At 43.1% G+C, this 26000-nt stretch overlaps 1 protein-coding gene across 1 annotated transcript in view; it reads left to right on the forward strand.

The window, feature by feature from the left end:
• Positions 1 to 20361, forward strand: part of HKDC1 (hexokinase domain containing 1) — a 43986-nt gene extending 23625 nt beyond the window's left edge. The window contains exons 10-18 of the mRNA XM_019731708.3: positions 494 to 798; positions 2490 to 2635; positions 2728 to 2847; positions 7125 to 7220; positions 7412 to 7511; positions 8874 to 9057; positions 10961 to 11116; positions 15070 to 15303; positions 19397 to 20361. Coding sequence (XP_019587267.3) covers positions 494 to 798; positions 2490 to 2635; positions 2728 to 2847; positions 7125 to 7220; positions 7412 to 7511; positions 8874 to 9057; positions 10961 to 11116; positions 15070 to 15303; positions 19397 to 19544 — 1489 coding nt within the window. The 3' untranslated portion in view covers positions 19545 to 20361. The remainder of the gene's footprint in view (positions 1 to 493; positions 799 to 2489; positions 2636 to 2727; positions 2848 to 7124; positions 7221 to 7411; positions 7512 to 8873; positions 9058 to 10960; positions 11117 to 15069; positions 15304 to 19396) is intronic.
• Positions 20362 to 26000: the final 5639 nt, after the last annotated feature.

The following is a 26000-nucleotide window of genomic DNA, read 5'->3' on the forward strand; positions in this document are numbered from 1 at the left end:
TACCCAGTTGTAGACTGGGAAAAATTGAGTTGTTAGAGGTTTCCAAGTTCATATGAAAGATACTGGTGGGAAAATACAGGGAAATGAGAATTTCCCAGAAAGGGGGAGAGTGAAAGCCCCTGTGGCTCTCAGAGGTGTATTAGAAGTCAGGTGGGTATACCCTGGAAAAAGCTGGGGAAAGAACCCTTCGCCTTTGGGCAGAGATGCTATTCAGCTGATACATTATGCATGGACATGCCCTAGTGGTTAACATATGAGCGATAAAATAGCCACTTCTTTGAGCCTCCCAAATGTCCCACTCACTTGCTCCAACTGCCCTAGCCCCTCCCCCTTCTCACTCCCCTCCTTCACCTCCGTCTAGCAACTAAAGGGGTGAGCCCTGGCCTAGCAGGGCTCCCAGGACCCCATTCCACTGCTACCCTATGTCTGCTCCCACCAGCTGGGCCCAGGCCTTTATGATTGTTACCTATTTTCCTGTCACCCCTACCTTCAGATACCCCAAACGCCTGCACAAGGTGGTGAGGAGACTGGTCCCGAACTGTGACGTACGCTTCCTCCTGTCGGAGAGTGGCAGCACCAAGGGGGCCGCCATGGTGACGGCAGTGGCCTCCCGCTTGCAGGCCCAGCGGAAGCAGATTGACAGCGTGCTGTCTTTGCTCCGGCTGACCACGGAGCAGCTCGTGTGTGTGCGGGACAAGATGCGGGCAGAGCTGGAGTACGGGCTGAAGAAGGACACCCACCCACTGGCCACGGTCAAGATGCTGCCCACCTATGTGTGCGGGATGCCGGACGGCACAGGTGGGCCCTGCGCAGCTCCTTTCTCTGAACGGTCCCCCAGGGCTCCCATCAAAAGTCCTTACATCCAGTAAGGCTTTTTGTTTTAAGAGCTTTGACTTCTTGTCTGTAATGGAGGAAGGGGGAGTAGGGTAGAAGGTTGGTGCTCCTGAATATATTTGCCTTGGTTGATCCAAGGCAATTGCAGTGAAAGAATACCCCAGTTAGGGTACGTGTGTGTCTGTGTAGTTGAGAACATGGAGTGTACCCCATGTTGTTGGCAAACGGGACCCAGATGCTGTCCCCTGGGTACTTGGAGTTGTCGGGCCTGTGCTCCTGCCTACTTCTCTGTTTCTCTTCTCCCCTGGGGCTTGGCTCTCTTGCTGTCCTCTCTCATCAGTTTCTGCCCCTGACTGTCACAACCCCTGATCCATCTTCCTGGTCCGCTGTGATCAACTGAGAGGAGCCACTCAACAGTGCAGGCAGTCCTTTAGATAAGTTACTTCATGGCAATTAATGATTTATTATAAACCCAAAACAACAAAAGAACAAGACAAACAAATGAGAAACAAAAACTCGTAGATAAGTTACTTCACCTCTTTGAACTGCGTGAACCTCGCCCAGAAATAACAACCTTTGTGAAATGCTTTATGTCTTGTAGTTGGCTTTTGAACCTTTAATTTCATTTTGTCGTCACCACCATTTTGTATGTTACGGAAAGAGAAAATGACTCTCATTTTATGGATGTCACATGGAAACTCAGAGAGGTTAGATGACGTGGTCAAGGTCACACAGCTGTACTTTGGGTCTCTCAACAACAAAGATCTTCTCCAGATCTTCCTTGAGTTTACAAAGGGGGGAAAAAACAGAGCAGAAAAGGCGCTGTTCAATTATTCATTCCTTCGTCCCTTTTATCCTCCTGCCTCGTTTCTCAAACTTTCCTTAAGCAGCTACTATATGTCAGGCTGTGTTCTAGGCACAGTGATAGAGCAGTGAGGAAAACACAAGTCCTTATTCTTGTGGAGTTTACGTTCTGTTAGGCTGGCAGACAATCAACAAGCACGGTATGATGCTGTGTAATGACAGGGGCTATGAAGAAAAACAGAGCAGGATAAGGGGTAAGAGAGCTGGCTGGGACTGACTCAAAGAATAGCAAAATGACCAGTGCGATTAGAACAGAGTGAGTGGGGCAGAGAGCAAGGTGACAGGCTTCCCAGAACAGACTGTGATGCTCTGCGATGTTGGCAAAGTGAGAGGCAATGGATGGTATTGGGGTCGCACTTGATGTGGTTTCTTATTAGTCAGGTGTGGGTGTGGGTATCTGGGAAGGGGAGAACAGGAATAGGAAGAATCGTTTCATGCCAGTGATGAACAATTCCTCTAGGCCGTACAGACAGGACGGCATCACCTCCCAGAGTACACTGCAGTCAGGGTAGCCTGGCCCGGACGCAGCCTCAGAGGCTCCTTGGGCATAAGTGTCACGTGCGGCCTTTACTACATACCAGGAAGTCAGGCTGGCCTCAGACAGGCCCCAGGTGCCTACCCAGGGCTCCCACGCCGTGCTCCGTGACCACCCCACTCTGCTGGTCTGGGAGCCTCTCGGGTGCAGGCTCTGGTCTGCTCCCTTTCTGCACCTCCTTGTCCTCCCAGTGCCTCCCTATGGTTCCCTGCTGTGTGCGTGCGGGTGGAATGCAGCCCCACTTTCTCCACCACAGAGAAAGGCAAGTTCCTTGCCCTGGACCTCGGGGGAACCAACTTCCGCGTCCTCCTGGTGAAGATCAGAAGCGGGCGGAGGTCGGTGCGAATGTACAACAAGATCTTTGCCATTCCCCTGGAGATCATGCAGGGAACCGGCGAGGAGGTAAAGGCCAGGCTGGGGTTCCTGCTCCGAGGGGCCAGCCAGCCGCCCCCAGCCACCGCCAGCCCCATATGACGAGCACTCTCTCCCTGCAGCTGTTTGACCACATCGTGCAGTGCATCGCTGACTTCCTGGACTACATGGGCCTCAAGGGAGCCCAGCTGCCCTTGGGCTTCACGTTCTCCTTCCCCTGCCGGCAGAAGAGCATTGACAAGGTAAGACAGCCCCGCCAGACTTGCCACCAGCCCGCTGGGCTTCCCTCCTCCACCAGCAGAATCTCAAGAGACCTGAGTTCATTTCATTTGGGGGCCTTAGGCTCAGGGCCACTGGGGAAACATGATGCAGAATTTTAACCATTTTAATTTTTTCTGTTTATTATGTTGCATTTTCATTATTATTTTTTGGATTGAAGTTCACAAAAGAATTGAGGATAGTATACAATATAGGGACACATGCATAAGAGTACTGTTAAAAGAGAGGCCACATCACATTATGGAGAGATAGAATGAGGTAGCGAACAGTTAAGTCCACTTGTAACACTTAGGCAGTCGTATTCTGTGTCTTTCTAGGCACTGAGTGTAAACAGGAAACAATGGCTTGCAGGGTTTTTCTCGTCTGATGAACGAAAGCTTACCAGTGCGTTAGAAGAAATGCCTTTCTTTCTTGATATTAGACTTTCAGAAGGAATTTATCACATGGACACTTACTTAGTTGACACTGAAGAACATCAAGGATATTAATTTTAATACATTATTCATAATAATTTAGAAACATGTATGATAAGGCCTTTCTTGGAATGCTTTGATAAAAACACCTTTCATCAGCTCATGGAGTATGGAGCTCCTTGTCTCTGGTAGAATTTCACCAACCAAGGCATAAAAGCATGTCACTCCTGAATTTCCAGGGAGAACGCTGGTCAGTGCAGCAGGTCAACCAGAGAGAGCTAATGACAATATCGAGAAGAGTGGTACCAGAGATTTGTTAAGATTTTGTCTAATCCACTGTTTTTGTTTTGCTGTATTGTGCTTTTTACCACTTCTTATTGTGGTAAAATATACATAACATAAAACTTACCACTTCATTTTTAAGCGTACAGTTCTGTGGCATTAAGCACATTCAGGCTGTTGTGCAACCTTAACCACTATCCATCTTCTGAATGTTTTCATCTTCCCAAACAACCTCTGTCCCCATTAAACAGGTAACTCGCAATTCCCCCTCCCCGCCAGCCCCTGACAACCACCTTTCAACTTTCTGTCTCTATGAATTTGAACACTCTAGGTACTTCACATAGGTGGAATCATACTATATCCTTTTGTAACTGGCTTATATCACTTAGCATAATGTCCTCGAGGTTCATCCATGTTGTAGCATGCGTCAGAATTTCTTTCCTTTTTAAGGCTGAATAATATTCCATTGTACATATACACACTGTTTTTAATCACCATTTTGCAGTTGAGAAAAATGGAGAGACAGAGAGGTTAAGTCAGTTGTCCAAGTTGCCACACTTATAAGTGGTGATGGAGGCCTCCAACCCAGCACATGGCTCTGAGAGCCCAGGCTCTTGCATTCTGCCCTTGTGGGGCCCAGGGCCCGGGAGGCATACTTTCGATGCCAGTGTTTGTGAACCATTTTGGTTTTAATACACAGTAACCCTGCATATATATAATCAAAACCCCCCCAAATCAAGAAATAATACTCATCCTTATTGTGTGCATGACACTCTATTTCCTATCCTATTTTATTTTCCACATGAGGAAATGGAGGCTTGCAGGTCTCATCTGATGGGCAGGTGTAAAATCAGAACTGAACCGGAGCTCTCCAGGGCTCCGAGAACACCATGGAAACAAACGCTTCAGCAGGTGCCTCTCCACCCCACTCCAGTCGTTCAGAGAATGGGGAGAAATGGGCTCAAAAGGCTGAATTATCTGGTAATAAGGCTGACCTCTCAAAATGAAAAATGCCAGAATGTTAAGAGCTGGAAGATCTACTTCTCAAGATTTCATTTCTGAAACCTGTGCCCAAGGAAAAAGGAACAAGGGTGTTCACTGCAGCACTGCTTTTTAATCATGAAAAATGAGCAATCACCCAAATGTCTGGCAATGGAGAGTGACTAAATAAGTGAACTAGAGAGTATCAATCACATGGAATTCATCACTTAGTTTTTATTTAACACACACAGCCATCGTGCTTGCTCTGTGGCAGACAGCATTCCAAGTGCTTCACACATATTTCCTACCCAGTTGGGAGACAGCAGGGTCTAACAGTTACAAGCGTGCAGGAGTCTGGGACCTCACTGCTCGGTTTGAATCTGGGCTTCTCCACTTCCTGGCTGTCCGACCTTGGGCAAGTTATTTGACCCCTCTGTACCTTGATTTCCTCATTTGAAAAATGGCGATAACAATAGTACTTATTCTACAGGTATGTTTTGTGAATTTTTACAATCTCTGTACAATTATATTTGTGGAATATTTTACTCAATGAAGGAATGTGTCAGATCCATATTGACTGACCTGGAAAGGTCTAGAGGACACATTACTGAGTGAGTGAAACAAATTGCAGCAGTCCACACATGGAATGAATTCATTTAAAAATACATGTAAACACAAAAAAGGCCCGGGAGCATTCATATCAGACTGATAATACAGGTTACCTCTCAGGTTGGGGAGATAGTTAAAGGGGACTTTATCATTATTAGGAACGCTTTAGTTTTTTACAAGGGCAATGCATTCCTCTATTGCTGCTGCCATTAATAACACAGGTAACCCCCGTATAACACGGTTGTTAGGTTCTTAAAAATGTCGTGTTATGTGAGTCCGTGTTATATGAAACAAAGAACTAGTACAAAAAAGGGGGTTAGGTTCCAAAAATTTAAGAAACATACTATTGTATTTTTATAATTAAGAGAACATCTTTATTAAAGCAACGTTCACCAAAAGTATAGCATATTAATATGTACTAAATAATGTTTTCTATGTCATCACTACTAAGCACCATTAACTGAGGCTGTTTTCTTTTTGACAAGATACCTTCATATTCTGAACTTAATATTCCACAAACAAAATGGAACTAAAATTCTAATAAATTTTAAAATTCTGCAGTCAAATCTGATGTGACATCCATGCTCGAATGAAAAATTTCAAATGAGATATCTTTTGCTCTTAAAAGCTCTTATTACGCTCTGTGTTGTTTGGGAATTTCTCTAAATTCTCAAACCGTGTTAGAGTGAAACCATGTTCTAGGCTGCCGTGTTGTATGAGGGTTTCCCCGAATTCTCGAACTGTGTTAGAGCCAAACCGTGTTATAGAAGTGCCGTGTCATACAGGGGTTACCTGTACACCATGGGGGGGGGGGTCGAAGGAGCCACGTGCAGCTGTCCCCAGGCCTGAACGATCAGCAGATGCCAGGACACTGGGCCCCCAGGCCTCTGTCTCCCAGAAGTTGATGGGATCATGAAGACACAGCTTAGAGGGAGGGGGAGACCAATGGTGCGAAACCACTGATTTTGGGGATAAAAAAGAGGCTTTCAAATTAAAAATATTGTTTTGTGTAATTACAACTAATAAGAGAGATTTTTCAGTTGCCAGTGAATCTCTAATGTCCTACATATATCCAGCAGGAAAGGACCAAGGGAACCCAGCTTCCCGAGGACAGTGGAGAGCAGGCGGGGGCTGGGGCTGAAGGCCTCAGGTGAGGCGGGCCACAGGTTGGGGGCTCTACCATCAGAGCTGCTGGCCACCTCTCCTATTCCAGAGTTCTCCTATTATAAACAAAAACCGTATACAGGCTAATTTTAGGAAAACTAGAAAATATAGACACGCATAATCTTGTACCTGGAGTGAACCATTGTCAACCCCTTGGAATATATGTTGTTTCAGAACTTTTGTCAGATTCAAGTGTGTGCGTGTGTGTGTGTGTGTGTGTGATTTTTAAAAAGAATAATAGAATAATTCACCATCTGTTTTTGTTTAATGTGTGTTCACTTAACAGTGTATGGTGAACATCTTTCTCTAATGTCCAACGTTCTCTTCCAACATGATTTTTTTATGGCTGTATAACATTTCCTATGTGGATGTATATAATACAAGATGATAGATCCATTTTGTTGGACTGAAAGGACGCCTCCAGTTTTTTACTGTGGAACAATGCTTTGATAAACATTTTGTAGCTTAACCTTTAATCACATCTTAATCTGTCCTTGGCTAAATTAGAAGTGGGATCACTACGATCCAGGCCTTTGTTCTGTGCAGCCATGGCCAGGGAACATAAGTTGACCCCTGATAAATACTAACTGCGACAATTATTCCATTTGGCAATGGACCCTGCCTGAGCACCATGCTTCGGGATGCCTCTGGGCCCAGGGTTAGGGCTGCAGAAATGGACGTAGCCAAAAACACACACATCTGACTAGCAGTCAACTACCTATTATATGTTGAGGTTGTGTAGTGACCCCCGCAAACTATTGCTCAAAATAACGTCCCCTCCTTTCTTTCAGGGAACACTCATTGAGTGGACCAAAGGCTTTAAGGCCACTGACTGTGAAGGGGAAGACGTGGTGGACATGCTCAGGGAAGCCATCAAGAGGAGAAACGTAGGCTGTGGGGTTGAGGCTCATGCCTGACCTTGCCCCTTTCCCCCAGGCCCTCTGCTTGGCCAGCCTATGCCCAGCCCTGTGACCCTGACCTCTGCCCCCAGCCCCCATACACACCTTGGGCTGATTTGCCCTCCCTGAGCCTGTTTGGTTTGACCATTCTACTTACAGTAGAACCGTTTCCTTTGTAGGAGTTTGACCTGGACATCGTTGCAGTTGTGAATGACACCGTGGGGACCATGATGACCTGTGCTCATGAAGATCCTAACTGTGAGATTGGCCTGATTGCAGGTAAGTGGGCAGGCATGCACCTCTGATCCTTTGGAGGTTCCTTTGTAACATAGTGAGGGGAGGGGGGCATCGTTCCATTCTGAGGCTCTGAAGCCGGCTTTGTCCAAGGCAGAAATGAAGTGAAGATTGGGATTCCAGGTCCCCTAATTTCTAAGTCTTTACTTAATATCTTTCTCCATGAAGGGTCCCAAGCCAAAATGGTCCTTTTTGTTGAAGAAGGAGAGTGACATAGGAAGAGGGGATTTTCAGATTAGGGCCTTGGAGCAGATTATTCTAGGAAGAAAGAGACTTCAGTTGGATCATGGTGGCCTGGTGCTGAGGGAGCTGGATTTTCATGCTGGCTCCAACATATACCTCCTCTGTTCTCTGGCCTTTTCTGGCTATCAGGGTGCACAGGATGGGGAAGAGTTGGAAGGAAACCTAGGACAGGAGAAGGGAGTGGCCTGAGGCAAGATAGGCCTCTTCGGGGTTTTGGGAGAAGTATGACAGTGACTAAGGGCCAGGGTGGATTCTAGCGGGATGGTCTCTAAGAAGTGGGGGGACAGGTAGGAGTTGAACAGGTAGAGAAGGATGAAGGGCATTCCAAGTGACAGGCACAGGTTAAGTAATGACAGAATCTGAGAAAGTTGTTCCAGTTGTTTGGGGTTCCTGGAGGTGAATAGCAGGTGGACCAAGAAGATGGGAACATACTGAGTTGTGTTCAATGCCACGTAAGAGGCTTCATGTCACTCTAACTCTTACCCACTTTGTGACCTCGGGCAGGTTACTTATTCTGTCTGGACTTGAGTTCCCTCATCTGTAGGAGGGGTTGGGCTAGATCTAGGAGAGCAAAGAGTTGAGACTTGTTTAATTGAATATAATAGTTGCCTGGACTGTTGTGTTGGGAATAATTCTGAGGCCAGGTCATGGACAGAGGAGAAAAGGATGGCTTGTAGAGGCCAAGCGTTTGCTTATCCAAGATGATTCCTCACGGTCGCTTCCAGCTCTGATTGCTAACTCTGTGACTGCTTGGAAGCTCACTGTGTGCCTGTCACTCAACAATGACAGTGACGACAACGACGGCAGTGACGATGATGATATGGTATCACAGGTGCCATTTACTGAATACTTACTCTGTGGAGGAAACTTATGGACATCATCGCCTTCTTTTTTTCTTTATAACAAATCTACGAGGCAGATGAAGAAACTGGACCTCTGACAGATGACATACTTGTCTAATGTCACTCAGCAATGAGTGTAACGCTGGAATCCACACCCAGTTGTATCTGACTCTGAGCCTAAATTCCTACCCACTGCGCCCTGCTGCTCTTTAAGGCCTGTGGTGTCTCTGGAAGACTAAAGTCTCTTCATGATTCCTTCTAGGAACCGGCAGCAACATGTGCTACATGGAGGAGCTAAGGAACATAGAGCTGGTGGAAGGGGACCAAGGGAAGATGTGCATTAACACCGAGTGGGGAGGATTTGGAGATAATGGCTGCATAGATGACATCCAGACCCAGTATGACAAGGAGGTGGATGAGGGGTCCTTGAATCCTGGCAAACAGAGGTGAGAAGGCGGATGTGTCCACTTGTGCAGGCTGTGCAGTATAGGACTTTCCCGGACCTAAGGGGGGGGGTGCCATTTCCACATCATAGACACTATAGCTTTATATGTTTATTACAACTCTGTCAGATGTCAGTGAACTCCCTTATTTGAATGAAACCAAAATATTATGACAACTTTCTAATAAGTGAAAAGAAGGGGTGCCTTTTTCTAATTACCATAAGATACCATAAGGGCTAGTGGTGGCTTTGGAAGTGAGGCAGAGGCTGTCGGAAAGTCCATTCACTGTGGGCTGGGTGTCACAGAGCAGGGACATGGTGACTCTGTGGGCCCTCTCAGGATGGCTGCTAGTAGGTCCAGTTTAGGGGTCAACATTCTCAACCTTTCAAGAAGTGGCTGCCAGGTTGCTGACCTCTGTTGTTCTGGGGTTGGAAGTGGCTGCTAGTGAAAGATGGGAATCCTGGTTCTCAGCCATGATATTGTGTCCCAACATGGGTCGCAGTCACTTGTGAGGTGTATTCCAATTGCCAACCACACTGAAAATACTGAAAATAAGGAATTGTTCTTTAAAAAATAAAAAAAAAAGAGTCCATTTTCTCTTGCATTCTTGTATACCTTCTTGAGTAGGAGAGAGAGTAGATGGGGACTGAACTCTCTCACTGGGGATTGGTAGTTAACCCCAGCCTGTCCATTAGAACAGGGTTGGCAAACTTTTTCTCTAACGGACGAGAGGGTACATGTTTTGTGATCAGGCCGTATTGTCTTTGTCACAACTAGACTCAGTGTCTCAATACATAAAATAAGGTGGAAATACAGATTTACTGTGATGAGTGACAGCCAAGTGGAGAAGCTGAGCAGATAGGAAAGGTACCACTATATAGGAAGAGACTTGGACAGGGCGAGTCTGGCCCTGGTGGTTTCTCATCTTTCTTTGGCACCAGTCTTTGTAGCTGGAAGGCAGGTGACCTGTGGTAAGTCCCGCTGAAGCAGGGATTGCTCCAAAAAGAAGGGAACTTATCTCTGAATCCCACAATTGGGCATCTGAGTGTCATGGCTCTTTTCAATGAGTGAGTTCCTCCTGACTTTGTTGCATCTCTGAATCCACTGGAGGCTCACAATTTTGGAGTGAGAGTTTAAGGGGGCAGCACGTTTGAATTTGCTGCCATAATTTGTCTGTTTCGTGTTGCTTCCGTGGTTTCACATGAGCATTGAAGGGAACACAAGTCCAGCCCTGAAGTCTCCGATTTCCGTTTGACGCTGCAGGCAGTGACCTCCAGCTCTGCATCGCTGTGCTTAACACCGGCACACACACCTGTCTGTGTCTGCTGGTTCTCCTCTCCTGCTCCTGCCGTGTGCTCCCCGCCTGGTAGAAAGGGAAAAGGCAGCTAACATTTTTTGGGCCACGCCCGGGGTGTGCAGTTTAAATGTGTTATCTCATGCAGCAGAATCTCTAGTGGAACAGATTTCTTCCAATATAAAGCAGCAAGAATCTTCAGTAGAACAGATTTGTAACACAAAGCCAGTCGGCTTTGGGTCCAGGAGAGGGACAAACTTTTGCTTAGTCCCTGCTGTGCACCAGATGCTTGCCGCCCAATAGTCCTGTGGGCTCAGTGTTTTGCTCCCTGTTTCGTGGATGATGACTTAGTACTTGCTCAGGTCATACAATTAATATGTGGCAGAGCTGGGACCTGGCTCCTGGTCAAAAGGCTCCAAAGCCTGGCTTTTCCACATCATGCTGTGTTAGGCATTGCATTTTTCTTGCCCTGCAGCACATTCTGAAACATTCCGAACAAGGCGTGCCTTCCACACCCCAACCTGTGAACCATTCACCAGCACTGATTTTTGGGAATCATTCACCAGCACTGAGTTTCCTCCTCTCACCAGCCTATCCCTCTTCCACAAACAGATATGAGAAAATGACCAGTGGGATGTACCTGGGGGAGATCGTGCGGCAGATTCTGATTGACCTGACCAAGCAGGGTCTCCTCTTCCGCGGGCAGATTTCAGAACGTCTCCGGACCAGGGGCATCTTTGAAACCAAGTTCCTGTCCCAGATTGAAAGGTGATGTGTGATCAGGTTCACCTTGTTTTGGGGGTTCTGCTCTCATGCGAGGGTTGGGTAGGTTTGAGATTTAAAAATACAAACAGTGAGGCTGAGACCAAGCAGGGAATTGCCTCCCGGGGCAGCCGCCTCTCTCCAGCTGCATCAGGACCACAGCTCGGGGGTGTGCACACAGCTGAGGGGCCAGCAGCCTGTCTGAGTCTCAAGGTTCCTAAACTGTTACACAAGAGTTAGCTTAGCCTAGAGAATGATCCTCTTGTTCTTGAAAAGAAAATGTGTCCATCATATAAAAGTCTTTTTAAAAAATCACCCCTATGCTCACTACTAAATATAGCTGTTTTCATTTTGCATATTATATTCCCTTTCATGTTCTTGAATGTTTGAAACATTTTTGGTTTGTTTTTTTTTGTGTGTTTTTTTTTAAACATTTTTGTGATTGTAATCATATTTACAGATACCATTTTGTATATTGTTTATTCAGTGTTTGTTCATGGAAGTTTTCATTGACGATTCTGGTTCTTGATTTTTTATTATGAAGTTCTAAACATATACGAAAGTAGAGGGAATAGTAAAATGAACCTAACGTGTCCATTACCATCTTCAACATGATCAACTCATGGACAAAGTGGGTTCATCTGTGTACTCCTGCTTTCCTCACCCCCAAGCTGGATTAATTTGAAACAAGTTCCACGTTTTCTATTAATTCATCTATAAATATTTCAAAACATATTTCTAAAATATGAGTTCTTTAAGAAAAACGTAACTACCATACCATCACCACGCGTGAAATAGCGAATGATAAACCTTCATGTCATAAATACCCTCTCAGTGTTCCCACCTCCCAAATTGCCTAAAAATAATGGTTTTTACAGTTCAGTTGTTTGCATCTGTATCCAGACAAGGTCCATGCATTGCATTTGCTTGGTATGTTCGTTAAATCTCTTTTAATTAATAGAATTCCCCTCCCTTTCTTGTTTCCCTTTGTAATGTGATTGATGAAGAAACTATATTTTTTTATCCTATGAGGTTCCTATATTCTAGATTTTGCTGATTGCAGCAGCCAGCATTTTCTTCTGTTCCTTTTATTTCCTGCAAACTCATAGTTAGACCCAGATGTTAGATTCGGTGTTGAATTTTGGACAACAGTATTTCATAGGTGACACTGAGTTGTCGGTCTCTCTTTTATGATATTAGCGTCATTGACGCTCATTACCTAGATCTATGATTTCACTAGAAATTGTAAAATGACGATAATTTAATGCTGTCAACTCCTTCTGCATTTATTAACTGGGATACTTCTAGAAAGAGAAATTTTCCCATATCAACCCTTTGGTGTAATTATGATTTTAAATGGCTGCATTGTGTAAAATTGTTTCTTTTATTTCTTTTTTTGATTAAAGTTTGAGGTGACAATGGTTAGTAAAGTTACATAGGTTTCAAGTGTACAATTCTGTAATACATCATCTATATCTCACATTGTGTGTTCACCACCCAGAGTCAGTTCTCCTTCCATCACCATAACATTGTTTCTGTACTATAATCGACTAAACTCTCCCTTTAGTATAAAATGTCTAGCTTGTAATGTATGGATTTCTGCACTTTTGAGTAACACCATAACTATGCTTTTTGTACATATAGTCATTTGTATCTCATGAATTATTTCCTTAGGAGTAGAAGCATTTCCCTATGGACACACTTTTTTAAAAAGCTAGTTTCAGTTTCCATCACTACCAGAAATGTACAAATGTCAGTTTCACTGCTTTTCATACCAGCACCGGATGTTATTAGAGGCTTTGTTTTGGAATTTCTCTCAATTTGCATTCATTCATTTAATTCTCCTGGTCTTTTTGGCCAGGTGCCTGCAAGCCAAAAATCAGTGGGGGAAAAAGAAAACTGTTTATAAATGAAAACAGTGTACTTAACACGTTGCGTATGGATCACGAGAATCTTCACAAGGGATTTAAACCCCGCCGTACACAACGTGTTAATGAGGGAAATCAGATAGACTATTGCAGAGAAATTCCTTCTGTCTAAGGAGGAGATGGTGGAATCAGTAGCAGCAGCAGCGATTTTGTATTTTTGAAGTGCTGATTAGCAAATGGTCGGCATCCTTTTTTTGGTCTGGTCTTCAACCCATCATATCCAAAAGTGCAAGTTAAAAGTTATCACCTTTGGTGACCAGAGGGGTCTTTTCTTGCTGTGGGAGGAAATAAAGTCTCCCTCGTGTGCAAGAGATAAGCAAATTGATTTATCTTTGCCTTGCTTTTTTTTTCTTTTTGCCTGAATACAAAGAAAGTTGTTCCTGGACAAAGCATGTTGAAAGGAGCTATGTGCCTCCAGAAATATTTGCTTCTGACACACAAAATGTGTCTGCTTTGGATGCTTTGATTTCTGCAGGCATTAAAAACAAAAACAAAAACCCCTAGTGGAATTAAGAGAAAATCAAACCCATCTAGTGCCAATGGGAAAATGGTGGGTGCTATGCTGACTGTGGGCCATTTCAAAGCATGTTGTATGGATGAGACAGTGATTCTCAGGGGAAGAACCCTGGATTTACAATCTCAGAGCCTTAGCTTAAGATCTGTCTCTACCACTTAACTTTTTTGTGCTGTGTGACCTGAGGCAAGTAGCTTCACCTCTCTGGACCCCAAGTTTCTTCTTTATAAGATAAATAATTGATCTGCTGCTTAACCCCAAGGATTGCCCTGAGCATCGAGTAAAGGAACATACATGAAAGAACTAGGTAACCTGTGAAGGGCTAGACCGTGAAAGGAATTTCAGGGTTTATTTTTATATATCCTAAAAAAAAAATCAAAAAAAAAAATCCCACTTTTATTCTTCCTATACAAATATTACTCATTCATAAGACATGAATAATGAAGAAACTAAGAATTACTGGTAATCTTACCAGCATCTGAACAGAGTTCCTTCTGCTCTCTTTTTCTGTACAAGGACAAACATTATTAAAAAACCAAAACAAACCAAGACCATAGTATTTTATTATTTATTTTTTCACTCAATGCATCAGAAACATTGTCCATAGCATTAAATATTCTCATGCAAACTCATCGTTAAAGTCTACAAAAGGGTTCTACTGTCTGGCTACACCCCCACTGACCCATTGAATCCGCTATCTGACCACAGAGGTTGTTTCTCAGTTGTTCTCTCTTTATAATACTCTCCTTTCTTAAGTGTTACCTGAGACGGTCAAGGCTATAACTTCATGTTGTTTAGCTTGGGAGCTCTGTAAGTTCACTGTGAGATAAGCAGGGTCTAGACTCGAGGCTAACCTGTCCCCATGGAGGGTGGTGCTCTGCGAGTACTTACGGTCCTCGCAGGTTCCCGTTTACTAAGATGCTGATTGTACATTGTATATACATTATTCATTTGCCCACTGAATGTACACAGCATTGTGCTGTGCTATTGAGAATACAATCTTACCTTCAAAGAGAATGTAGTCTAGTTGGGAAGAGAAAGCACAGGATCAGGAAAAGTCAAAAGGAAGGAAAGTTGGCCTCCAACTGAATGGGGCCAGAGTATTGGAAGCGGGTGTGTTCCGCGGGGGAGCCTAGATGTGGTGTGAGAAGGTGTGTGTTTGAATCCCTCTCTATTCTCTAGCACTCTGAACCTCCGATTCCTCTTCTGAAAAATGGGTACCTGGTGTGTTGGTGGCTGAATCTGAGAATAGCTCCTAGTGAGCTAATAGATTGGAACATGCCGAACCTAAGAGGTGCTTATACTTTATTTTTTAAAGATGATATGACTTTCTGGCATGGCAGAACTTCCTAAGTCTCAGAACTTTTAAGGCATTGTACCCCCAGGTTAGCTATTGTCCGGATCCTTTTCTCCTCCCTCCTGCTAGGACATTTAGGGATGAGGTCTATGAGCCATGTGGGGCAGGATCCAGGGCCCCCAAAAAGCAGGTCCTGATTTCCTGCTGTGCTTCCCTGCAGCGATCGGCTGGCCCTCCTGCAGGTCAGGGGGATCCTGCAGCAGCTCGGCTTGGACAGCACCTGTGAGGACAGCATCGTGGTGAAGGAGGTGTGTGGAGCTGTGTCCCGCCGGGCGGCCCAGCTCTGTGGCGCTGGCATGGCTGCCATCGTGGAGAAAAGGAGGGAAGACCAGGGGCTGGAGCGCCTGAAGATCACTGTGGGCGTGGACGGAACCCTGTACAAGCTGCACCCTCAGTGAGTGCCCGAGCAGGCCGGGGTGGGAGGGTGCCGAGGCCACGCGTGGACTCTCGTGACTCTGACAGACAAGGTTGAGCCCGGGTGGCTGTGCTTGCTAGTGGTATGACGTGGGCGGATGCACCGTCGTCGCTGATGGACCCCAGCTTCCTCATCTGTAAAATGCAGGCAGTAATGACCTCTACCTCATAGAGCTGCCTGAGGATTTCGTGGGTTAATACCTAGAAAGGGCTTCACACAGTGCTCAGTAAATACAGTTTTTAACAAATCCCCTCCCAAACTCACAGGGGACTACTGAGAACTGAATATGGTGTATGACAGAGAGCATTGACAAGTGGGAGCTAGTTGTACTTTTCTTAGCTCAGAAGAAGTGGACAGAAAGATTACGAGCCCTCACAGGCAATGTGAGCTTGAATTCTGGCTCTACCACCTAGAAGCTGGCAGGCCTAGGGCCAGTTTCTTACTGTCTTTGAGCCTCAGTTCTTTCTCTGTGAAGTGAGGACAAAAGTCATGCCTGCCTCATAGATGGTTGTGGGGATTCAGTTAAATAGTGTGTGTAGTGTGCGTGGCACATCACAAAAACTTCAATGATGAAAGCTATTATTTTTACTTAATGTTTTACATTTTGTTTAGGTGAACCGGAAAAGTATTAACAAGCTTATACAAATTTCCAATCATGTTGAAATGTATACATGAACTTATTATTGTAATCCTTGATCCTTAGCCCATCCTATGATGCTAATTGTCCAAAATGACTGGTATCTTCTCTTGGTTTTCCCCTCGGGGTCACATATTTTTGTTGTGGTTCCTACAAGCCTTTCCACTGAACCAAGACTTGACCAAGGAACAAAACCACAGGATCATTTCAATAGGTGCAGACAAAGCAGTTGATAAAATCTAACACCTTCAAAGTAAAAGTACTCAGCGAGCTAGGAATAAGGGAACTTCCTCAACCTGGTAAAGAGTATCTATGAAAAACCCACAGCTGACATCATATTTACTGGTGAAAAACTGGATGCTTTTCTGTTAAGATCAGAAATAAGACCAGGACGCCCACTCTCCCATTGCTCTTCAGCATTGTACTGCCTCTAATGACGCCTCCAAACGGGTGTGTGATTTTGTCTCTCAGTCAAATCATGATTCAAGGAGAGGTTTGTAGGAACCAGAATGAAAATGTGTGATCTCAAGGGTAAATCTAGCCAGGGCAGTTAGGCAAGTAAAAGAAGTATAAGACATCCATATTGGAAAAGCAAAGGTAAAACTACCTTTGTTTGCAGATGACATAATTTGGCATATAGAAAATCCTAAGGAATACACACACACACACACACACACACACACACACACACACACACACACAAGCCAATTGAAACTAATAAATTCATCAGGGTTTCAGGATACAAGATCAATATACAAAAACCAATTACATTTCTATGTATTAGCAATGAATATTCCAAAAATAAAATTAAGAAAGAAAATTTTATTTACAACAGCGTTAAAAGGAACAAAATAGTAATAAATTTAACAAAATAAGTATAAAACATGTACATTGAAAACTACAAAACATCATTGAAAGAAATTAAAGAAGACCTAAATGAATGGTAAAACATCGCATGTTAATGGGCCAGAAGACTTAATAGTAAGATAGCGATACTTCCCGAATTGATCTTCCAACTAAGAATAATCACTGTCAAAATCCCAGCAGATTTCTTTGCAGAAATCAACAAGTTGTTCCTAATGTTCATATGGAAATGCAAAGAATTCAGAATAGTCAAAACAATCTTCAAAGAAGAACAAAGTTGAAGAACTCACTTCTCTTTTTGAAAACTTACTCTAATGTGACAATAATCAAGACAAGTCTGGTACTGACTTAAAGATAAACATACAGCTCGTTGGAATAGAATTGAGAAGATAGGAATATGCCCAAACACTTATGGCCAATTGATTTTCAACAAGGATGCCAACATCATTCAATGGGTAAAGAATATTATTTTCAACCAATGGTGCAATAACTGGATATCCACGTGTTAAAAAATGAAATTGGACTCCTACCACACACTGTGTACAAAAATTAATTCAAAATGGATCAGACCTGAATTTAAGAGCTGAAAACTAAAAAACTCTTAAAAGAAAGCATAGATGGAAATCTTTGTGACTTTGAATTAGGTAATGTTTTAAAATATGACATCAAAAGCATAAGTAGCAATAACAAAAATAGATAAATTGGACCTCATCAAAATTAAGAACTGTAAAAATTAAGCACCGTACAAAGTGAAAAGACAGACTGGAAGAAAATATTTGCAAATCCTGTATCTGATGAGGGCCTTATATCTAGAATATATAAAGAACACTTAAAACAACTCAACACTAAAGACAAGTAAGCCGATTAACAAATGGGCCAAGGATTTAAGTAGACATTTCTCCAAAGGAGATCTACAAGTGGCCAGTAAGCACAGGAAAAGATGCTCAATATCATTAGTCACTAGGAAAATGCAAATCAAAACCATGAGATACCATTTCACATCCACTGGGATGACGATAATAAAAACGAGTGACAATAACAAGTGTTGATCAGGATGTGACAAAATTGGAACTCTCATACATTGTTGGTGGGAAACAGTTTGGCAGTTTCTAAAAAATATAAACATAGAGTTACCATATGACCTAGCAATTCCATTCCTAGGTGTACGTAAGAGAACCGAAAACATGTTCACACAAGAACTTTGGTGATGTTCATAGCAGCATTATTCCTAATAGCTAAAAGGGAAAACAACCCAAGTGTCCATCAGCTGATGGATGGGTAAACAAAATGTGGACTATCCGAACAATGGGATATTACTCATAAAAAGGAATAAAGTACTGACACATGCTACAACTTTGACGAACCTTGAAAACCATCATGTTAAGTAAAAGAAGCCAGACACAAAAGGCCACATATAGGATTCCATTATATTAAGTTTCCAGAATAGGCAAGTGTATAGAGATAGAAGGTAGATTAGTGGTTGTTGGGGGCTTCTTGGGGGGGGGGGGTGCCGTGAATAGGAAGTGACTATTATGGGTATGAGGTTTCTTTTAAGGATGACAAAAATGTTGTGGGATTAGATAGTGGTGATGGTTGCACGACTTTGTGAATACACTAAACTGCACTAAATTATACATTTAAAAAAGACATGATTGAGCAGTGACTGCCAAGCTATTTTCTCCTTTCTCCCAGGAAGTTTGGGGCTAACATCCTTACTGTGCTTTCAATAAGACTTCAAACATTCTCCTCCACCTTAACCAGCAGAGCCCCAAGGAGCTTCAGTGGTTGGCAAGAGTTACCCACTGGTTGTGTGTTAGAGTTGGGTTCAGAACCTGCTCTGCCATGATGGCCCTCAGAGATGACCACCATCTGTACCCTTATAGTAACCCAGGATCCCAGGACCCGAAGCCTAGATGCCCAGGCCTCTGATAAACACACTTTGATCCCACAGACTAGCCTGGTAACTGATTCCCAGGATGTCAATGGTAATGGATTTACTATCGCAAAGGATTTGAGAGAGGCCAAGTATCATTGTGATTAAGACTGTGTGCTTTGGGGGAAATTAATGGATGGATAGATGGATAAAGAAAATAAGGCCAAATTTCAACTTTGTTGAGTCTAGGCAGAAGATGTACAGGTGTTCAATGAACTATGCTTTCAACTTTTCTGTAAGTTTGAAATAAAACTTTGGGGAAAATTTGAACCAAAAAAAGGTGGGCTTTGGAAAAAGACAGGCCTGGTTCAAATCCTAATAAGCTTACTAGTTGTACAAATTTGGACAAATTCTTAGTTTTTGAACATCAACTCATTTATGTCGTGAAGATAGTAACAATTATTTTCAAATTATTGTTGTCACACTTTGATGTTTGTATGTAAAACACCTAGAATAGTCTCTGGCATGAGTAGTCTTTCAATAAAAGGCAACGTTAAAGCAGCTATTGAAGAAGCTGTATAAGCTGTTCTAGAGCCTCGAGAAACAAGCAGGAAGGAACAAACTAGATTGGAATCATTTATAATATGCTGATTCTATATACAAGTGCTGATGATGGTTTTTTTTTCTCTTTTTCATAGCTTTTCTTGGATATTGCAGGAAACTGTGAAAGAATTAGCCCCTCGCTGTGACGTGACGTTCATGCTGTCAGAAGATGGGAGTGGAAAGGGAGCCGCTCTGATCACTGCTGTGGCCAAGAGGTTACAGCAGGCACAGAAGGAGAACTAGGAGCCCGTCAGGGTCAGGCCCGAGGAGCCTTGGATACCGACCAGCCTTTCCTCTGGCAGAGAAGGTGGTCAGGGACCAACAGGCAAGATTCTGCTGACTACCTTCTAGACGGCCGAAAGAGAACCCAAGGTTCTTGGGTATTAGCAGTTTGTTACTGGTTTTCAAGGGCAGTAAATGATATCTCTGTGTGGCATAGTTGGGCTCAAAGTGGGCCAGCTTGTAAAATCAAAGCTTGCGTGTGGCTTGAGAGATCCTCTTCCAGCAAAACCTTCAGCTGAGGCTGACCTGTCAGTTCTCTATGGCTTTGGGTCTTGTGATCACTGGCCTTGGCAATGGACGTGCGGTCTGCCCATGGGGTCTGGCTGGCTGAGCTCCCACTGGTATGCTTCAGCCATCACTATAGTAGGTTGGGTCCTCTACTTGGGGCTGCACACTCAAGGGGCTAGGGACTCCTGCAATAAACCGGAGACTTAATCTAACTTGTCCTTAACTTGTCATGTTGGCTTCAAATGTGAAGCGAGAACAAAGACTTTGGAGTATTCAGCCCCAGGATGAGAAAGATTGATTGCCAGGGAGGCTTGCAGGAAGCTCTTCACTCTCAAAGGAAGTTAAGTCAGCACCCTGGAGGGTTCTGTGTCTCAATATGTGTGTCACTGTTTGGGGCACCTGTTCTGTGTCTCAATATGTGTGTCACTGTTTGGGACAACTGTTTTTCATTTTACATGTGGTTTGCGTCGCTGCTGTTGATTGTTGTTTGAAGAGCTGTTGGTTATATGAAATCCAGTAAATGAATAAAAAATATTTGATTTCCCAAGAATCTTTGCATGAAGTATTAATATTTCATCTGGGAGGCTCGCTTGGTAACTTCAGGCTCTGCCGTGGACTAAGGGGCACAGAGAGTCAGAAGTTGCTGAGAGCATGCCTCCAGTCCAGACTTCCTACCAACAGAGGGAAATATATGGCATATCTTCTATAATATCTTTAACAGATTATCCAAATTTTATTTGAATGAATACTCCCGGTGACTCTATTACATGATCTTACAATCTATAAGGGTGAGAAGCCTGCCAGGGCTGGGGATGGATGAGGGAGTTGAGGTTCTCTGGGAAATTTCTTCTTCATACATTTAGTAAACATGTATGGAAATACTGCTGTGGGCAGTTCCTAGATTTACCAAAATGAACTGTGTTGTATTTTAAGATTATACCTCTTTGGAGAGAGGTTGTATGACTTCATTAAATTTAGCTTTTTTGAATTTTGAGGTTATGTCTCTTTGGCCAAATGTTTTACCTGATCAGATTTTGTCTTAGTGACTCCCAAACCATGTTGCCCTTGTTATCTGTCCCCAGTTTTCTCATTCCTTGGTAAGACTCCTCCAGCTCCTAGTCCCTCTTTCCCTTGGTTCTGCTGGGATCTCTCCCTTTGCCATCCGTCTGGAGAGATGGTCTCTCTGGCCCAGAGATTCAGGTAACGGCGCCGCCATGTTCTCCCACAACCTGGTCTCTCAGCACGTTTGGCAGGATGAGGACGTCGCCCAGCCAACTTGCCTTCCAGTTTTGGTCTCTTACAAGAGAAAGAAGCCCCCAGGTATCCAGGCAACCTTGTACATTCTGACGAATGATAGCATCATAGAAGCCTTGAACCACGACGGAACTGCAGAGAGGGCAGACATCCATCTTGCTGTCTTTGGACAGGTCAGTCCCTGAAACACCTGGGATGATGGAGAACTAATTTCTCAGTTTGCTAAGCAGGCTCAGCAACCACAAAGGTAAACATTCCCCATGAACGGGCCCCACAGACGTTTTCTCTTGGGAAGAGCATCTTCATCTACATCCAGTCCTATGGTTACTTTCTCCCTGTAACTTTCTGGCTAGAGAGAGCTAATGAGCATAGATTTTAGAACTACATTTTCCCCATTACCCTAACTCTACAGAACAAGTGACCTCCTTCCCATTTGTCTGTCTTCAGAAATCTTGTTTTCTCGTCTTCCCATCAGCTAAATGGGTGCCCTTGAGAAGAAAGACTCATTTTTGTTGCTGTTTGCAGATCCTACCACAGTGGCTGGCATTGAGTAGCTATTGGACAGTTCTATAATTGAATGATTGAATCCTCAAACCAACAAGGGAATGAATTATTGCTCTCTTTTGAATCTCTCCATTCTAGAGCCTTACCCAATGGGACTTGAGACTTACACACGGTACTCTATAAATGATGGTTCAATGAATGCTAAGTTCTGTTCTAGGCACTGAGGACCCAAAGAAATATAAGACACCATTCTTGCTTTGTAAGAACTCAGAGGCTAGCAAGGAAGGAAAGACATGTAAGTATCTGCAATACACTATGGTAAACAGAAACAAGATGAACATACAGTTTCTAACCATGTCCTGCATCCTTTAGATTGGAAGGATGCACCATAAACCCCTTTGGCAATCCTTCTCACAGAATAATGTTTTAAAATGCATAAGTAAAATGCCTAGGGTTACCAAGGAAGCCAACGGTATTGAATTACAGTTATTAGAATAATAAAAAGGTGATACAGTAATATATGTGCTCATTTGTTAATGCATTCTGTACCAAGAGTCAGCAGGAACCAAATAATAACCATCATTTTGAAGTCCTGGTGATATAAACAGTGTTTTGAGACATTCACAACAACAGCGCAGGTGTGAAAGTGTCCGTGATTCCTCCCAGAAAGTCACAGTTGCTGCTGGCACTATTGTTGCCCACATTCATAATAGAAGGAAATGCCAAATTTCAAGTAGAGGTGATTGAAAGTGAAGTAACTTTTTCACAGAAAAGTTTATAGACTCTGGAGGGCTTAACCAAGGTGGCCCAGGTTAATAATTGCTGACTGAAATGTGCGCATGGACCTGGCACTTATTCAGAGATAGCATCTTAGATGGTGGAGAGACAGTGGTTTGAAGAGTTGGGCATGCTTCCCGAGCTTTGATTTCCTCCTGAGAGAAAGGAGAATAATATAACAGCCTAACAAGTTGGTGTGAACTGCACAAGCTACATATGTAGCAAGTGGATAAGCTGGGAGCCACTTGTACATGTGTAAGGTAGTCGTGTACGGTTGTTGCTGTGGTTAGGGGCCCATCCTATTATTGGTGTGAGCAACCTGAGCATCAACATGACTTGTGGTGTTGCCCAGACATGTGGATGGCTAATGACAACTGGGGGAGACGAGTTTCTCACACCCGCTTCCCTCCACCCCCACTGTCTTGATATTCCCTTTCTTGCTGTTTCAGTTGAAATTCCTGGTGAATCGGATTTTCTTAGAGGAAGGAAGGGACTTGGGAGAAGTTGACTAAGTAGGGATTTAGTAGCTCATATTTGGGGTGAACTAGGAGGGCAGTTAGAGGAGAAGAGTTGAATTCTTTTCTGGTCCAGCCAGGAAGAGAAGAGGGGAGAAAGTGAAAATCTTCGTGGGTTTTTTGTTTTGTTTTTAATATGAGAAGGAAAGAGAGATGGGAAGAAAGGTAGGTCATTGACAGTGGTTTCAGGCATTGGCCTGAAGAGCAGGGGTGCACTAATACCACAAGGGGCGATTCCAGGGGGTGTCATTCCCATCGTAGGCTATATGTGAGTCTCAGTTTCTCTTGAGTCCCCTTTGTGGTAGCTAGCATGGACGAGAGTGGCTTTTCCCAAAGTATGTTCAAAGAGTAACTGGATGTTCCCAAGTTTAATTCTCAAATAAAAAGGCTCACTGCTCCATCCCACACACGACAGCTTGGCCTATCTCCCACCATAATATTTCAACAATTCCTGAAGGGAATGCTTATATCCTCCAGTTCCTCTAATTCTTGCTCCAGCTCTCTTCTCACTCATCTCAACTGCTCTCAAAATTCCTGCAGCTGCCGCCTCTCTCTCTGTTTTGGCTGATGTATGGAACTGTTCCTTCCTCTTTGATTCCCTAAAACACCATTAACTCAAGTCCAATGTCTGGAACAGACTTAACTAAAGGTTTGAGGATTGTGGAGGGAGACTACTTCACAGAATAAGAAACAATTTAAACATGAATATCAGATAACAAATTTCCATGACTATCCCCACCCCAGAGAATTTCTCACTGGTCATCTTTCTCCATAGGCTCTGCTGGCTACCACCTTGTATGAGTTCTTCCATTTTCTCTGGAGACTTCTTTCTCATATTCGCCTCTTCTCTGAATTCTGGACAACTTCCATAAAATAAAAAGTTCCTCTTGCTTTGTGTTACAGAGCAAGTGACTCTCCTGTGGTATCAACACACCCCTAGGCCAGCCCAAGGGCCCTTGCCTTTCCCAACCAAAAAGAACCATTGAGGTATTTTGACTTAAAAAAAAAGGGATTTTTCTCTCTAAAAGGAATTATTCTGTTCTCTTAGAATCAAGAAACAGCAAACATGATTCCCTGACCTATAGTAAACTGTACATATTTAAAGTTTATAATTTGATACGTCTTGATGACATCATCATCACAATCAAGGTAAAGAACATATCTATCACCATCAAAAATTTCCTTGTGACCCTTTGCAATCTCTCTTTCCCACCTCTTACTTCCTCCTCCATACTCAGGTAACTATAGATTTGCTTTCTGTTTCTATATAATTTACTTGATACATTTTTTTTAAACTTTTTTTTTTAAAGATTTTTTTTTGTGGGGGAAGGGGAACAGGAATTTATTGGGAAACAGTGTGTACTTCCAGGACTTTTTTCCAAGTCAAGTTGTTGTCCTTTCAATCTTAGTTGTGGAGGGCACAGCTCAGCTCCAGGTCCAGTTGCCATTGCTAGTTGCAGGGGGTGCTTCCCACCATCCCTTGCGGGACTCGAAGACTCGAACTGGCAACCTTTTGGTTGAGAGCCCGCACTCCAACCAACTGAGCCATCCGGGAGGCAGCTCAGCTCAAGGTGCCGTGTTCAATCTTAGTTGCAGGGGGCACTGCCCACCATCCCTTGTGGAAGCTGAGGAATCAAACTGGCATCCTTGTGGGTGAGAGCCCACTGGCCCATGTGGGAATCGAACCTGCAGCCTTCGACATTAGGAGCACGGAGCTCCAACCGCCTGAGCCACTGGGCCGACCCCATTACTTGATACGTTTTGATGACATCGTCATCACAATCAAGATAAAGAACAGATCCATCACCATCAAAAATTTTTGATCTGGCTTCTTTCACTCAGTGTATTTATTCTGTGACACATGTCATTGCAAGTTCATTTTTTTATTGCTGAGTATTCCAATGTGTGAATATACCACAGTTTGTTTATCCATTCACCTATTCATGAGTATTTGGGCTGTTTCCTGTTTTGGGTTATGACAAATAAAGCACCTATGAATGTTCTATACAAGTCTTTCTATGGACATATGCTTTCATTTATCCTGGGTAAATGCCTAGGAGTGAAATAGCTAGGTCATTTGGTTAAATTTTTAGACAAAACTATTTTCCAAAAGAGTTAAACCATTTTATAGTCCCATTAGCAGTATATGAGAGTTCGAGTTTCTCCACATCTTTGTCAACACTTGGATTGGTCGGTCATTTTAATTTTAGACAATCTAATAGGTGGGTAGTGATTTATAATTGTGGTTTTAATTTGTATTTTTCTGAGATTCAACATCTTATCATATGTTTACTGACCAAATGTTTTCCTTCTTCTGTGAAATGCTTAATTATGGCTTTAGTCTATTTTTAAGTGTGCTCTTTGTTTCTTTTTTATTGATTTTAGGAGTTCCTTATATATTATGGATCTAGTCCTTTGTTGATTTTAGGCACATCCAATATCTTCTCATTTACTTTGTCTTTTTATTTTCTTTTAGGTTTTGATTAACACAGTTCTTAATGTAATATTATCAAGATTTTCAACCTTCTTTAAAAAGTAAGCATTTTTGTGTCTTGTTTAACCAATCTTTCCTTCCCCTCAAAGTCAGAAAGATTTTAACAGTTTTGTCTTCTAAAACATTTTAGTTTTGTTTTTGACATTTAGTTCTCAGTCTAAGTGGAGATGATATTTTTATCTGTGGTGTGATTAGAAATAAATTTCATTTTTTCCCCATACAGATAGTTTTGCAAGCTCTGTTTTTTTTAAAAATAGTCCCTGCTTTTTCTACTGATGACATACTGGCATAAATGATTAAATTCCACAAAAAACAAAAACAAAAATAAATCTCTATTGGTAATTGCACTGATGTTGCATTGCATCTATAGATCAATTTGGGGAGAATGGTCTCTTTAAGGCAGGGGTGTCCAAACTTTTTTCAATGTTTTTTACCAAGGGCCATATGCGGTAAAATACACAAACAGCCAGGCCACTCACTCGAGGTGAAGTATGTATTGCCTCACCTGGTTTATTTAAGTAAACTAAATATATTTTTGGAATTTGCTGCAGGCCAATTAAAAATGGATTGCGGGCAGCAGTTGGCCCGTGGGCCGCAGTTTGGACACCCCAGCTTTAAGGTGTTGTTTCTTCCCAGCCATTAACA

The sequence above is a fragment of the Rhinolophus sinicus genome, chromosome 15, assembly GCF_057876585.1.
Source record: "Rhinolophus sinicus isolate RSI-liver-muscle chromosome 15, RSI-T2T, whole genome shotgun sequence".
Lineage (NCBI taxonomy): Eukaryota > Metazoa > Chordata > Mammalia > Chiroptera > Rhinolophidae > Rhinolophus > Rhinolophus sinicus.